Below are 17,023 nucleotides of genomic sequence, written 5' to 3'. Positions count from 1 at the left end.
CTCCTATTATCTTTCCATTTTGAGAAATCATTCTCAGTTCAATTGTATTACCATGGTGATGTGTTTGCATTTCAACAAAACAAAACTGAACCATAAACTAGAGCGCTGCATGTCTAGCTCCTGTCCTAGGGTTTTTATTGCAGTGTCTTTATTATTGAATAAAATCCCCAATGTCCTGGCTAAAAATCACAGCAAATAAACAGTTTCTCAGCCATACACAACAATCTGGATTGCTAATCTCAGAATTCTAAGAAATCTCATAAAAGTGAAAAGAAGAATAGACATTAGAGAGGGGTAAAAAATCTAAAAAGAAATAGCCCACAAATGAACAGAAATATACTTGTTCTCTAAAATAAGATTGTGGAAGTAAACAAACAGGGGAAGACCACTATGCTTGATGAGAATTGGATGTGTGGCTTAGCCCTCTGAGGTCTGAAACAAGTAAACACTACCAGAATTGTCAGCACATGCATCCTCTCTCAAAGGAGAGCTCTTAGAGCTGGCTCCCCTGCCTCCTATTTATGAAATGTATTTTGCTCTTTGGAACAATTGCACACAATTTTGACAACTAAAAGAACTGTACAGGAGGTGTGGTTTGAGTTCCTCAAAAATTCCTACAGTTAGTGCCAATCTGATGCGGGAAATAGTATTGCATGATACCATTTGCATACGGAGAAGGAAAAACCACATCATGTATTCTAATCAAAAAAGTGTGAAAACAAGATTTGGATAGATATGTACAACTATTCTATCACTTCTGCCCAAATATTGTATCAAACCATCTCTTCCCAGATAACAATTTTGTTAGCCTAAAACCACATTAGCTCAGTCAGATCTGGGCTCTCACAAAGCTTTTTGCTAGCTGCTCTGCCTACTGGTAAATAAGCAATGGGATTTTGCCTAGCAACCCCACCATGGAAACACAGCTTGACTCCCTAAGTGGTGGGGGAGTTAGGGGGGTTGGTTCAAGGAACCCAAGGGCTGTGCCTTTCAGGGACCCTCTGCAGCTGGTTCCTGACACCACAACCATTAAAGGCAATTCTTGTCAGTTTCACAAGGATGATGAAAAACTTCGGGGAAATTAATTAAAAGGCAAATAAAAAAGCTTCCAAGATTGTGAGCTGAGACTGTCTGAGAGCTCAGTCCAGAGTCAGCACAAAAGAACCAAGGGAGAATGAGGCCTTTTTTCTTATTGAAAAGGAGGTAATTATAGGAGATAATGTATCCAGGAAGGGAAAACCAGCAGTGACCACCTGAAGCTAAACAAAAATTATCTTAAGCCAGATGTGAGGGAACATTCCTCAGTAGCAAAGGGCAACATTAAATCCAGGAATGTCCACATTTAAGGAAAGCCTTGAACTTTTACATCAAAGATGATTGCTAACAATCATCAAGCATTTAACTGGCCCTGTGCTGAGCTTTTACACACTTGTTTAATCTTCCAAACAATCCTATGAGGTGGATTATCTTACCTCCATTTTTAGAGGAAGAAACTGATGCACAGAAAAATTGAGAATCTTGCCCAAGGTCACTCAGTCATTTAGCAGCAGGGATAGGATGTGTCTCAAGCAGGCTGCCCCTAGACGCCAAGTTCTTAAACACCATTTTACCGTAGTAGTGAATGGGTGCAGAGCTAATGAGGGTAAGAAGCCCAGAGATCACTGGATGACGTGTTTGTGGTTCCAGCTTGAAAGCTACAGTTTCAAATGTTCAATTAAGGCAACTGTTCTTTTTTTTTTTTTTAAGTGTCTAGAGGGCAGCAAAAACATGAGTATCCAGAATAACAGATATTGCCAAAATCTTACACCCATATTTCTTCCTTTTGTAGTGAAGTATGGGTATACGCGATTTCATACACCTACACACACGCACGCGCATGCAAGACACTTGATTTCGTAAGTTCCTAAAATACTCTGATGACTAAATTCTCCAAGGATTCTCTGAGCATCACCCTAGAATGTCTGGAGGAAGCAGCCCAGGGACATGTTGGTTGGCTTGGGCAGTGAGAAGTGGTGAAATGTTTACCTTGCAGATAAACTCTCCAACAGATAATGCAATTAAGACTCCACCATCTAGCCTTTGTTACACACCTTCCTCTCTTCTACCAGACAAATGCTGTCCGGTGCCATCTTCCCTTCTGCCCACCTCCTGGAGCCTGGGAATGTCTCCAGCTTCCTCCGTGCATGCTGCTCTCTTTTGCCAATCTCAACCTCATTTGGATTGCAGTTGCATTCGCATCCTAATTTCTGACTTAACTAGTGTCTCCCAAACATTTAATTCACTTTAATTTCATTATGCATTTGAGGAGGACGATTTACTGAGGGAGAAAATGATGTTCCCATTGCCGGCAATTAGATTAACTTAATGATCTATGGTAAAAATCTCTTTTTGGGCTTTGGATTTTTGTACATGTTTACAAACAAAGCTAGGCTAATAATAACTAATTTCCTGGATTCTCAGAGGGGCCTTAACTGCCCTCTCTAAGTTCTATAATATCCTATTTGGAAATTCATGAAATGGGTAAAACATTCCTTGTGGTTCTCAGGTAATTTATCTTGTCACAGTAGTTGCATTTGTGAAAAAATGGTATTTTCATATGCAGTTTCAAAAATATCAATAAATTATCTTTTTTTTTTTTTTTATCTGATGGCTTTTCTGAGGAGATGGGGAGGGAACTATATAAAAGCATGGATCAATTTCTTTTTTCCTGTTCCCACTTTATATACTGAGTACTCTCTTAGGAGTTGGAGAACTTGACTCCTTTTTATAAAGGATTGTATGTCTTTAGCTTTTCCTACGAATATTTAGGGGAATATACTGATCCAGGAACTGGAGTGTAAATAGTGCTGATTGAGATTTGTGCAAATAAATATTCTCCACTATTCCTATCATTTACCTGCCCATTCCATTCTGCCGTCTTGAACATGCCTGGGACTCAGGACCCCAGGCAGGTGGGACGGATGGTTTTGAGGCATGATTACAGAGAAAAGCAACCTCTCCACTCCTTTTCCAGCTCTTTTGTCCCTTGGCGTTTTCCAGTGAAGAGGTGCTACTGATGTTTGTCTCCATAAGTCAAGGAGGAAGAGGAGAATGAGAGGAAGGGAAACAGAATCATCATCAACCTTCCTATCTTGGAGACCTAGTCATTGCCTAGCATTTCCTGGTCGAGCCGAGTGGCTGATCTTAGAAGAATCTCTCTTGACCATTTCTGTCCTGGGAAACCTGGCTGACGTGACCCTGCTGGGATGAACGTTTAGGAATTCCTGGACAGTGACAAGATCGCTCAGTGACAAGTTTTTATTCTCAGTCTTCCTTCCGAGAGGGGAATCAGGAAGGCCTATTCTTCACGGAGGGTAGCCTGGTTTCTTTCCTTAGGGGAGCACTCTGGCAACTTTGAACTGGTGAATCGTTGAGTAACTTGAAAGTCGGTTTCCATCACTGCGCACCGCACTGAGATCACACCAGAATTCGCATCTTGGCTCTGCCTCTAATTAGCAGCATTTTATGCAAGCTCCTTACCCTTGTTGGCTTCTTTTTGCATCTGTAAAATGAGGTGTATGAATGCATAGTTCTCTCGGTACTCTGGAGTTCTCTGCTCTCTAAGTTACCGGAAGGCAACGACTAGAAAATAGATCACGTGGTGAGGATTTCCATGACGTAAATGTGTACTTTTGCAGAAACTCAATCTAGGCAATGTACAAAGGTCCAGGCACTCTGGTGTTAAATATATATTTATGATGGTATGTGGCTTTGGTTGAGTAATGGTGCTAGGGTCCCCTGATGACAGTCTCTAATGGCAAATTGGGAGCTTTGAGAAGACCTTAAGGGATTATTCAGTTTAGATGCAATGCCAGTGTTGTCTTGAGTGCCATTCAATAGGACACCAGTGTGCCTCCAGTCTATCTCTGGACTGCATGGGCATGATTCTTTTGCTAAACCCCAAGCTAAGTGGGGTTTCTTGCCCAAGGACCCCTAGACCCCCTGAAAACTTCTGAATGTGCATTTGTCTAGGAGAGGGTCCACAGCTTTCATCAGATTCTCACAAATCTGCCCATGACCAAAGAGAGGTTCAAAGCCACTGATGTTTTTTTCTCTACCTCTGTCTTCCGAATCCAGGGTGATGGAGCTGACTTGCCTATCTTTCTTTCTCTTTTGCTGTTCTTTAGAAAAAGCAAGTGAGTCAGACCAAGATCCGGGTCATCTCAACTATCCTGTTCATCTTGGCCGGCTGTGTTGTGTTTGTGACAATCCCCGCTGTCATTTTCAAATACATTGAGGGGTGGACGGCCCTGGAGTCCATTTACTTTGTGGTGGTCACTCTCACCACGGTTGGCTTTGGTGATTTTGTGGCAGGTAAGCACCCTGGGCATCCCAGTTACCAGGGCCCTGGTGGGGAAGATATTCTGTTGGCAGTGCTTTTCCAAACCGTGAGAAAAGATGTGGGAGAAGCAAATGAAAAAGGCTCAGCCTCACTGCTGCTGTGCCCAGGCTTGTTTCAGACCCGTGGTCCTGTGCGGTGTAAACAGCAGCAGGTTGCTGCCTTGAAAGCAAGCCAGCCTCTCCCTCCCCAGGTTGCAGATTGCCCTTATCACCATATGAATTATGAGTGAAATGAATTTCTCTTTGGATTTTGGACTTCTGAATTGTATTAAGGCTCCTTGAATCAATTGATAAAGGCTGTATTCGCAAGTGGCAAATATGAAACTCTGGAGAAATTAGCATAGAGTTTAGTCCGCAGTGATCTGCAGATTAAGCTGCCTGACGCTGAGGTGAGAGCCACAGTCCCTGCAAAAGTTGTCCCGGGCATGTCCGGATGCAAGACTTAAGACTCAGGTGACTACCAGGAACTGAAAACCGCCCCGAGGGAATATACTATTATATATAATATAATGGATTCTGCATGAATGTATATAGGAGAAATAGCCTTCATTGTAAAAATAAATGCCAATGAACTGTGCTTAAGGAAGCAAAAGAAAACCACCATCAAATTCATTTAGGGACTGGGAGCTTGAAAGTTGAGATCAGATCTGACATCCTACGTGTACCACTTTCCGAGTGTGGTAGGAAGGCAGGAATAGAAGGAGGAGGCCATCCTTCTCTTTCCTAATGGAATAGTTCTAGGTGGTCAGAGAGTTGATCATTTTCTACTTCAAGAAGTGAACACTCTGACCAAGCAAGTCTATCATAAGTTATACATTTATAGAGGACAGGGATCTCCTCTCCCGGGATCTGGAAAACAGCAAATTCTGGAGAGGGTGTGAAGGCTGGTCAGCAGGTGCATGGGTATCTCCAGGTTAATTCTGGAGTGATTTTGTAGCTATTCCAACTGGGAAGATGAAGACTGAAGTCCACTTTGTAGAAAGAGCAGTTTTAATTTTTTCTTCCTTTTTATTGGCTAAGGACTAAGAACTGCAAAGTCAAAGTGATTAAAACTTGTTTACAAAGAGCCCGAGGCCTGGGACCCCACCAATCTGTCCTCATGCACAGTGCTGAACCATTGTGCAGCTCCTCAGCTTGGGTAAGAGGTCACTTGATGCCATTTGATGAGAGGCCTGAAGCTCTGGAAAGACACCACACAGAGAAATGAGGGAAGTAAGAAGACCACTGTCTGGTTAATTCCTTAGCGTCCTCCATAGCTGCACTGTGGGAAAACTCAGCTGAGGTTCCGATCCCAGGTAAACACATGTAACGGCAGCTGCAGTTTAGAGCTATCTCACCAACATCTTTAAGTTCCCCAAAGCATCATTTGCACTCTGTTGTGCTGCACAGCCCCCCGTGCTAACACTGGCCCGTCTGGAGGACTGTCTTCTGGAGGGCACTTATGGTAAACCCTGCTCTCTAACCAAGCGCTCAGTTCCATCTGTCAATCTGTTCATCTGGGGCACAAATAGCACAGCCTTGGGAATATGAGATTTAAAAAATTACTTGTGATTTAAATTTATTAGTTATCCTTATGAGCCACCATGGGCTGTGACCATGTAGCACACACCAGCACTTGACCTGATGTTTACTTACCTGGTAAGGGTGTGACTGCCAGTAGCACTTTTTTTTTTTTTAATGATCTTTAACAATGGAAGATTTTAATGGAGCAAATGGGCAAATCTACAGATAAACACGTAGAATTGTTAGAATGTTTTAAAGTCTGCTTTTGTTGTAACTGGGTGAGAGAAAATGGACATGTTTTCCCCATGGGTTTTTGATAACGGTGGTTGTACCTGTAAATATGTCTCCCACAGATTACCTTTTTTTTTTCTTTTAGTTTTTATTTTATATTGGAGCGGAGTTGATTAACAATGTTGTGTTAGTTTCAGGTGTACAGCAAAGTGATTCAGTTGTACGTATACATGTATCTATTCTTTTTCAAATTCTTTTCCCACTTAGGTTATTACAGAATATCGAGCAGGGTTCCCTGCATAGCACTGTTTTAATTCCCTTACTCACCGCAGATTACAGAGCCATATTTCCTTTGTCCTGAAGTCTCTGCAGACTCGGGTCTTCTATAATTCACGGTGCTGATTGCAATTGGACCAGGCCCTTCTAAACTGCAGTTTCCAGGGCTTACATAGCCCAATCTGAAGAATGCATGCCTTAGAACACTGGAAGTGTGTCACAACCTTTTGGCAATACTTTTAAGAGCAAAAGGGAAGGATGCCCGTCATTTAAAAAGATACATTAACAAGAGCTGATCGTTGCTGTGATTTGACAGGGCATCAATTCAGAAGTATCTATCAGAACAGCGATCACCATGCAGGATCAAGTGCTGGTTTATTTTGTAGCTGACTCACCTTAGGACAGTCTAACAACATGACAAGCATTTTGGACCCTGACTGGGAGCACACACCGAGTTCTGCATTCCAGGCTAGCAGCTGATAAAGGAACAGGCAGCCTTGTTCGCTAGCGCGCCCTAGTGACAATCTTTTTTGGGTGATGGTGACTTGTGAAGGTAAATATTTATTTTTAGATAGCTCCAAGGAGAAAGCTGCAGAGTTCTGTAGCCTAGCGCAGAGATGAAATGAAGCTCAAACCCCACTTAATGTTGCAGAAACTCCAACTGTATCCTAGAGAAAGCTGAGCGGGGAGAGTTGCCCAAAAGGGAAAAACAAGGCAGCTACACCAAACCGAGGGGGGGGCGGTTTGCCACAGAGCCCTTTAGCAAAATTTGGAATTCTAATTTTAAGAAGTGGCTGTAGCTATGGAGACCTCGCGGGCGGCGTTGCAAAGTGGGTTTGGTCACCCCGAAAAGAGCCACAAGCCACAGTGCCTGCCCAGCTGCCTTTGGGAGGTATTCTTGATACCATAAGAGCTCAGTATGGATTCAAGGATGCTAGATGAGGTTACGAACATGCCCCAGTGGGCAAGTCCAGTGATCACCCACCATGTGGTACCGTAATTACCAATCCATGGCTCAAGTTGGCTGTCTTAGAAATGGCCACCTGCCTGCTTCAGTGGGCAACGGCATCTCACAGGGGGAGAGCAAGGCTGGTAGTTATTTCATGGAGCCTCCTTACTTCTTTAGGAGAGGGGGCTGGGCTTGGAATCCCTTTTGCATGGCTACCTTAGGCAGTGCCTGTAGGAGGCCTTAGAATAAATAGGCTAATTACTTGGAATCATGACTGGTCCTCTCAATGGGACAGCCAGTCAATGCAGTCAGGCAACTAGTCAATTTGGTCTGATGGATTTTTACTGTAATCCCTATTTGTAAAGGGATTGAACTAGCTGGGCTTGAAGGTCCCTTTTCGTTCTAGCGCGGTGATTCTAATTGCTCAGTCTAACTGACCCTATGGATTAACATCATGTAAACACCATCCCTTGGTTAGCATTAAATCACTATTGCTTGGGTCCGAGTCTCAGGAATACCATTAAGTCTAATATTACTTCCATACGTCTACTCATCTCTTGGTAAATGCATGTGTGCTTAAGAAGGAAATGGTTCCAAGAGTTCCAAACCATTCGGGATTATTTAATGATATTTTATTTTTATTAAACTTAAGGCAGTTTAAGAAAAACTTGACACCTGGGCCTGCTCTGTTGTCCTCTAATTCAAGTCATTCATCGTCAAGCTCAGGTTTAGACTAGGTGGATCAGGTTGGCCACTGAATATTTTTTGTTACGAGTATCATGGTTAGTGGTCAAGATTCAGAGGAAGTTAAGCCACGGGTCAGGCTACTTTAGGGAAGAGACACGTCTTTTCCTTGCCATACCACCGATGTCACATTGTGTATTACAGCAAGCCTAGTGGCTGTTAGATGGTGATGGACAACATTTCTGCCACACAGACTGGGGTATGTTTGCTCTGCGAAGACCATATGCTAGATCCTGGTTAAAGTAACGTTTGGTTGTTTTCAGGGGGAAATGCTGGCATCAATTACCGGGAGTGGTATCAGCCCCTAGTGTGGTTTTGGATCCTTGTTGGCCTTGCCTACTTTGCAGCTGTCCTCAGTATGATCGGAGATTGGCTACGGTTCGTCCAAAAAGACAAACGAAGAGGTAGGACCCCCTTCCAGATTCTATGAATGTTCCTGAGATCAGATAAGTTCGTGTTAAGAATTACCTATCTCTCTTCTATGGGCTAGACTGTGTCCTACTAAATGGAGGGCTCCTAGGCGTCCTCGTTTGAATCCTGGAATTGGTTATAAACGCCAGGCTAAATGGAATAGCAGTTATTTCTGGATCCTTTTTTGGCAGGTGCGAAAATCTGATGACCCACCAGCCCACAGCTCCTGGAAAGACTAGTAAACAACAACTTATTTTTAAAAAAGAAATGAAAAGAAAAACAAACAAACATAGCAGAGGTAGATTACAGTTGAGGGAGGTGTGCAATTGTCCCCAATCAGCAAATATGTGAATTTTTCTCAATTCCCTATAGACTGAAGTTACTGAACTGTGGCTGGCCATGGGGAAGTGAACTCAAGGGGTCCCTTTCACTTATGCCCCCTCTTGGTTGTCAGATCTGTAGAAACAAGTATATCTCTGTGGCCAGGGGCACACAGCCTTTCCTTCCTCAAATAAATGTGCATGGAAACCTACACAGAGGCAAGAAAAGGAGGCATAAGGAGGAAAGGTAGATTTTGCTTTTTAAAAAAAATGTCCACGTAGTTCATCTGGAAAGAGAGGAAAGAAATAAGAAAGAAGGAGGGCAAGTAAGAGAAGGAAAGTGCTAAGAAAGGAAAGGAGATAAAACCCAAAAGAAACACAATGAGGGGCAGCCTCTTTAAGGGTGACGTTCCCTTCCCAGAACGCGGTCATTTGATTGGAAAGACCCCAGGAGAGCGTTGTTGAATGGAGACGTCTCCCAGATCACTCCTGGGGGCAATGCTTTAATTTTCCTGGCTTGCATAAGCCATGTCAATGCACTCTCCAGTCTGATTCCCCAGATAGCTAACTGACCTGCTGAAAATCAGCTGTAACAAAGAGAAAGCCACACATAAATACTGACGTTCCTCAATGCAAAAATCTGAGTTACTCATCTGTTACAGGAAAGCATGAGACTTTAACTAATAGCCCTGCTGAAAAAGAGCCCAGAGATTTGGGATTGATCCTCATGCAAAACTTCACTCTAAGGAAGTGTGTTCTGTGGGCTTTGGCAGAACACGCCCCCTTCCTGCACCTTGACCCTGGAAATTGGTTACCATGTGCCCTGGGGTGGTCTTCTTAAACCAGGGTTAGCACAAGGCCATAGCACGGCCCAGATATAGGGTGACCACCTTGACCCGTGTGCCCAGGACTGAGGACTTTCCCTTTTAAAAGTGGGACATTCCCAGGCTAACTGGGACAGGTGGGTCACCTTACCCAGATAGAGATCGATCTTGGAGGGACAGGGAAGGGCAAAGGACCTGCTGAACACCTGCTTTGTGTCTGCTGAACAACAAGCTAGATGCATGCCTGCCTCACGTAACAGGAAAAACCCTGTGAGCTAGGCACGACCGCCCCGGAGTTATGCTGGCCGAACGAGGCCAGACGATTAAAAAGGGGGCGGAAACAACGGGAACTCAGGCCTGTCCGACTTCCAAAAGTGACCTCTGCCCCAGATGCCAAACGCCTCTCCCTCAGTCACGGTCTCCAGATCTCAAGCTTCCGTCGGGTTCCCAGCGAGGTGTGCCTTCCCGAGCCACGTTAGACCCGAGCCATTCGGAGGTGGTTGTCTAGGCGGCAGGAAGGGCGAGGCAGAGGCGGCCTCCCGGCCCTCCCCGCTGGGCCATGCGGGCCCCGCCCCGCCTCCTTCCCGCGGGGACGCCCGAGGGCTGCGCGCTGGGCGGATCGCCGAGGCGGAGCGGAAACCGCCTCAGCGCGCGGCTGTTCTCCCGTCTTCTCCGCCAGGTGGGTGAATCAAGGCGCACGCGGCCGAGTGGAAGGCCAACGTGACGGCGGAGTTCCGGGAGACGCGGCGGCGGCTGAGCGTGGAGATCCACGACAAGCTGCAGCGGGCGGCCACCCTCCGCAGCATGGAGCGCCGGCGCCTGGGCCTGGACCAGAGGGCACACTCGCTCGACATGCTCTCCCCGGAGAAGCGCTCCGTGTTCGCCGCGCTGGACGCGGGCCGCTTCAAGGCCTCGTCCCAGGACAGCATCAACAACCGGCCCAACAACCTGCGCCTGCAGGGCTCCGAGCAGCTCAGCAAACACGGGCAGGGCGCCTCCGAGGACAACATCATCAACAAGTTCGGGTCCACCTCCAGACTCACCAAGAGGAAGAACAAGGACATCAGAAGGACCTTGCCCGAGGATGTTCAGAAGATCTACAGGACCTTCCGGAACTACTCCCTGGATGAGGAGAAGAAAGAGGAGGAGGCGGAAAAGGTGTGCAACCCGGACCACTCCAGCACGGCCGTGCTGACGGACTGCATCCAGCCGCAGGCCGAGATGGAGAATGGCGCGGTCCCCGCCGACACCAAAGACAGGGAGGGCGAGGACAACGCGTTACTTGAAGGCAGAAGCTAAACGGTAAGGACACTGGACTTGACCGAGCGTTGTGGGTTTTGTTTTTGTTGTCTTTTTTTTAAATTCACCCTGAGACACGTGCCTTAAACAAGACTTCTCGTGAGTCGGAAATTACATAGCATCGAAGAGTCTATTTCACTGTGCCATAAACGACTGAGAAAGCTTGCTCTGCCAAAAGGAATCAAAGAACAAGGACTTCACTTTCCATCACGACCGACCGCAGGACACCCAGGGAGCCTTCGCAGGCATAGGAGGTCACGGCCGCAGAGGTCGAGGGCACGTCCAGGCGACGCTGTGCCCCAGTGAAGCGCCGCCCCGCTATGGCGGGTAGAAAAGGGCAGCTATTCCTTAGACCAGCCGTCTGAAAGGAACAGGTGTGTCTTTCAAATGGAGTCATTTCCTGAACCTACCGTTAGTGATATGTGCGCACACAGAAGGGGACTGGATTGGGGGGTGAAGTGGTACTTGTAACTTGGGTTAGAGTGGACATTTTGGAATGTTGCTCTGAGCTCCAGTTTTGATACAAACCGTTCAGTGCATACCTAGCCTTTCTAAGCTCCAAATGAATGTCCTTGGGACCCGGGAGCACCTGGAATTTGTTGGAAGCAGATCAGAGCACACATATTAAAAGGTGCAATGCTTCCCTCATTACAAAAGAAAAAAAAAATCACAAACATATCACACTGTGGATACTACCTTAACCAATGACAGAAGCCTACTGAATTTTGTCTTTCTCACAGGGGCAGGTAGTCCAAAAGAACTTGCAAGCATTGGTGAAAACTCAGCCTCAGCCGCTGCATGGTTACAGGCAAAAATCATGCATTTTCCTCAGTGGGTGCAATGGTGAAAATAAACTGGCTTTTGAAATGTTCATGTTCACTTTTCCAGTGGAACTTCTGTTACAATTTGTTTTGATAAGGGGGGGGGGGGAAATACCAAAACTATTGCCTTGCATGATGCCGGTGGCTTGCTGTTCTGTCTAGCTGATCCTAAATTTTTATAGACATCCTGCATGTCTGAGACACACCAAGGAGGACCATGGCATCATTCCATCTCAGGGCTTCTTGTCCCTTTGGGTGTCTTAGGGTAGACATAGTGATCCGAGGCCCAATCTTGCTATCTGCAAACAAAAGGAAAATTAATCCCTCAACCAACCCTTGTACAAGGAGATTGAATTGTTTTCATTGCTTGCAGCTTAAGTGCCATTATTGCCATTTAAAAAAAATAATACTTAAAAGAAGTATTTGAAAGATTTCACTTTCATGTGTGGGTGTTCCTTTATTCCGAAAGCATCACTTATTTTCCTTTGCTCCTTTCTCTCCTCGCACCTGCTAGTCACTAAAATTGGAACACCGCTGGGATTGATTGTTTCTAGGCAAACAGTAACCAACACGTGGTGATAATTATGATTGTTCCATGAGGTTAGAACATCCAGTGAAGGAAAAGGGGGGAGTGGCGAGTCATAGGTTTGGAGAGGAAGAGTCTAGTGAATTTTATCAGAAAGGAAAAACGTGTACGAGGCCAACCATCCTGTGTGTGCCTCAGCCTTTTTCAGAGTTGGCTGGCCATTATACTGGTTCAAACTTAGCTATTTGTGCCACGCACTAAGCATTTGGACCTGGCACACTGGGAAGTTGCTGGTTATGGGCCTCCAGGGTCGGTGCCACTGTTTGCAGATGTCAAATAACTAATACACAGAGTAGATTATCACAAGATCACAGGACTAGCAGAGACTTCCAGAAACCATCTAATGCTTTCTGGACTTTCAGGGAAAAGTATACCCACCACATCCTTGACTACTGGAACCACGGCAGACCTCTTCCCGCCCATTTCCCCAAAATGCACAGCTCTCCCTCGTCTAGAGCACATGCAGCCCTCCTACCCCCCCCCCCCCCCCCCCCCCATTTTAAGCTCTATTTAAAGTTTTGGCATTGCTTTTGGGAAGGAGCCAAATAAGAATCAAGTTTGATGAGACCCCTCCTGTCCGAGGTCAGTTTCCGTTTACGCCTCCACGGGGCTGTGGCTCACTGGTGACATCCTGTGTCCACATAGTAATAAATAGACACTGGAAAACGATGTATATGCGGGTGTGGGTGTTGGTTCTTACTATGGGAATCATTCCAGCCTGACATAAAATGTTGTTTAAGAAATTGGGTAGATAACTTGGACTTTCTTATTCTGTCAAGTTAAAAGCTTCCTGATTAAACTGTCCAAGGATCTCATTCATTGGGTTTCCACCCTCTGTTACTTGGTACCTTCTTTATAATAGTGGGTTAAAATTCTAGACCCTATAGGCAAATCTGGCCAAGCGGCCTCCCTGTCTTGTATCCAGTGGCTTCCATGGGTCAGGCTCTAGATGAGGCACTTTATGGGCGTGGGCTCACTGAAACCTCCCAGCAATACTCTCCGGGAAGTGTTTGCAAACCCATTATACAGATGAAGACGCAGAGGCTCAGGGAAGCTAAGTGAGTAACTTACCTAAGAGCACATAGCAAGAAGGTGGTGGAGCTGGTATTCAAAGTCTATCTGACCAAAGTCTGCTTTTGACTTTGCTACAGCGTCCATGTCATGCACCCTTGTGAATGTGAGTGTGCGTGTGTTTGTGTGTGCATGTGTGTCTTTCTAGTTTCATGGACACAGCATACAGAGGTGGGGAGAAGATCTTTACTACCAAGACGGTATGAGGTCTTCGTGTAAACATGGCCTAACGAGTTGCCCTTGCAGACGCTTATTGGACATTATTTTGGTTTTAGTTCTGGGAATGCTCTAGGTGGCATCCTTTCTGTATTGTTAAAAATGCCCTTTGAAAGCACGCTTTTGCACTTTACTTGCTTATCCTGCAGGAACTCGGCATACAGCTGGAATAAAACAATTCAAAGCTCTAAGCTGCACACTTTACCAAACAGAACAGGCGTTGGTGTGTGTGTCAATGCTCGCCCAGACGAGTCAAATCACAGTAATACGGAGGGATCGAAAATAGCCCTTGCCTGGGAGTTCCCCAAGTACAGACGGGGCCGAGGCCCTGACGAATAAAGTCGAAGAAGAGCCCACCCTTTGTGGCGATTGATCCATTAGCTCTGTGGGCAGAGAGTTTGACAAGCTATAACGTACTCTCCAGAGGAGAAGCTGAGACTTCACTTCGTGTGTACAAGCTAAGATCTGGGGGGAGGCCAGTTGTTCTGGAGTTGCTTGAAAGTTACCTTTTTAAGATGGGGCCAAGCAACACGTAGAATTTGCGTGGATAAGGCAAAGCTGCTACAAATTCTACATACGCATGGGTACAGCCCCGTCCTTCCAACCTGCACTCCCCACCCCACCATCAACCTGGAGAAAACGTTTTGATTTTGCACACGGATAGAGCACAGGGGCAGTAACTTCAGCACGCAGGGTCTGTTGTTTCTCCTGGTAATTGGGTATTGAATTTTTCCTCCACAACGGATCTGGTGAGAACCAAGGGACAATTTGGAGAGACTTCAGCTCAATGCCCAGTCCTAACCCAATAGTGACTCTAGGACTTTATCACTTTTGGGGAAGGGCCTTACGTGTGTGTAGGTACGGGTGTCCCCGACCTACAGCTAAGGTGACTGCGACTGTTTGTCTGTGCTCCCCAGTCCCAGACTGTGATCTTGGGCCCCTCAGGCCCCTTGCCTATATCTCTGTTACCTCATCAGCACATCAAGGGAGTGGAACACAGCTAATCGTTAAGGTCCCTTTTAGTTCTGCAGTTCTCTGACCAAACACTCCCTGGTCCATGAGTTAATTAAATTTATTAAGAACATTACTACCTGGGTTTGTAAACACTGACTAATGGGCCCCACTCATTTTAGGCGAAGATGAGAGCTTAGTCTCTTGCCCTTTGGGATTTGTTTTCTTGGTGATTGATGGAGACCAGATGTATTTGGGAGCCTGGTATCCACATTAGGTCTGTGCCCTGTGTAGACTCACTCTGTCACCTTACAGCACACTGTCACCTAGGGGACTCATGCCATGTGGGCATTTTTTGCATGATGTTAAGACTAAAGAATTTTAAGCTGTTATTATTTGCAGTCAATTGTAGTAAAGTTTACCTTTGATTACTTTATGAATTCATATACTATAGACAGACATTTCTTACTCAGACTCCTACACACACACACACACACACACACACACACACACAGAGGAAATGGCTGCTTTGGGTTCTGTGAGGACTGTTCCATGTTGAAAGTCCTAGCTGTACCAGACGTTAGCAAACCACCCTTGCCTCCCTCTGAGATGATACTTCTTGGCTGAGTCGATTGTCGATGCTGCTCATGTATTTGTATGCTTAGTTTTGGGGGTTAGTGAGAATGTGGCCAGAATTTGGGTAGGGCAGATTTTTACTCACTGTATTGGGTAAGAATGTAGACCATTCCAATGTGCACTATGGTTTCTGAACCACAGGAAAGGCACAGGAAAACAAACAAACATGCAGAGACGCTCTAAAAAAATAAGATAACAAAAAGCCAGTACTGCATTTCATGTCTCTGCTTCCTGCATCCCACTAATGTTTTCAGGGGGGAGGGTGATATTCTTTCTCACAGTTATGATGCAACTGTGTGCAAGCAGTGGCTGCATGAACAGAGGGAGCTCTTGGTGGCAGAGTGTAAGAGCTAATAATGGCCTTAGAAAATACAGATGGCAACTCTCTGAAACACAGGTGACTTTAATTTGGCTTTGTGGGTGCTGTGAATTCTGCATATGGAAACACTGGAATAGCATGCTGATTCCAGGGCTGTAAATAAAGTCCCAGCCTCTGTCCTTGCATGAGGAGCCAGCTGCTTTGTACTTACTTCACCACCCCACCCACAGTCCACGGAAACCTCAGTCCTCCCAGGGCGGTCCCCAAGTCATGTGACATCGGTGCAGTGGCAATGAGGAGAAATAAGAGGTGTCTCTGATTTTACCGAATGTGATCGTTCTCACAGGTGCCTAAGAGATTTGGAATCTTTCTGTTCTCAGTTCTTAAGTGAAAAATCTCAGATAGTTCCCTGTGCATTACAAAAAACCAAAAAACTCCTTGAGAGCATTCCCACTCCATCTATACAGCGGTCTCGTGCTGTCCGGGACAACTGGGAAGCCTCCACTCTGCCATCAGGGCTTGAAGTGAGAACGTGCAGGGGTGCCTAGAAGCGATATGCAAACCAACCCACATGCCAGCCTCTGGTCTCTTACCCATCCCAGAGTCATAGGCAGGGGACCCCGTGACAACGATGAACCCACGTGTGGAGGTGTTTTACCTATTTTTCTCTCTGTAGGATTTCATGGTGCTTTAAAAAATAAAAAGGCATTTTACAGAAAATAATGCAGGGTCGGGGGAGGAGGGAATTTCGTAATGTTCTTAGGAAAAAGTACAAAAGCAACTTTGCTTGTAACATTTCAATAAGCTGTGCTGCTATTGTCTTTATTTGATGATGTAATTTTTTTTTCAATGATGGAGAAAACTGCAACAAAGACCTTCTGGAAGATCCAATCCTGTCTCTCCTGTTTTCCTTTCTTTTGTGGGCCAAACGTGGTTCATAGTGGCTGGGTTGGGAGCTATACTCAGGACCGCAGGTCGTCTGGGGACAGGCTGCTTGCCTGGCTGGCCTTCATCGGGGCAGAGCTGATGGAAACTCGCTGTCTTGCGGGCGGGGGAGCCCACAGCAACCCAAGAAGAGGAATCTTAACCCAGTATGGTTACTGCACATTTACTTTCACCTCCCTATTTTTATCTGATCCTGATTGCATGTTGTTGGGGGTTGGACAGCATGTCACATTTTCTAGGTGAAACACTGAATGTGGACATTGTGACAAGTCTGCCAGTATAAAATGGACAACTCCTTGGGTGCCAACACTTCAAGCTGTATTTGATTTTGCCCTTGCTATGCATCCACCAAGCATGGGCTTGTCATGATAGGTAGAGATAAAATGCCCACCATTTTTGAGCACCTATTACCTACCAGGTACTCTGCTAGGCAGTTTACAAACATGCCATTTGGTCTTCCAAACGAAACAAGTTGGGTTTCTTCATTTTGTAGATGCAGACTTTGAGGCTCAGAGAGAATAAGACACTTCGAACCCAAGTG

General features: G+C 45.7%; 1 protein-coding gene across 1 annotated transcript in view; it reads left to right on the top strand.

The window, feature by feature from the left end:
- KCNK10 (potassium two pore domain channel subfamily K member 10) overlaps positions 1-12,775 on the top strand; it is a 136,813-nt gene extending 124,038 nt beyond the window's left edge. Inside the window, 3 exon segments of the mRNA XM_036845190.1 lie at positions 4,167-4,353; positions 8,347-8,487; positions 10,318-12,775. Of these exon segments, the coding sequence (XP_036701085.1) occupies positions 4,167-4,353; positions 8,347-8,487; positions 10,318-10,937 (948 nt within the window). The 3' untranslated portion in view covers positions 10,938-12,775.
- The last annotated feature ends 4,248 nt before the right edge of the window (positions 12,776-17,023 follow it).

This window comes from Balaenoptera musculus, chromosome 2 (genome assembly GCF_009873245.2).
Source record: "Balaenoptera musculus isolate JJ_BM4_2016_0621 chromosome 2, mBalMus1.pri.v3, whole genome shotgun sequence".
NCBI lineage: Eukaryota > Metazoa > Chordata > Mammalia > Artiodactyla > Balaenopteridae > Balaenoptera > Balaenoptera musculus.
Note: the sequence above shows the minus strand (reverse complement) of the source record. Positions and strands in the feature narration are given on the sequence as shown.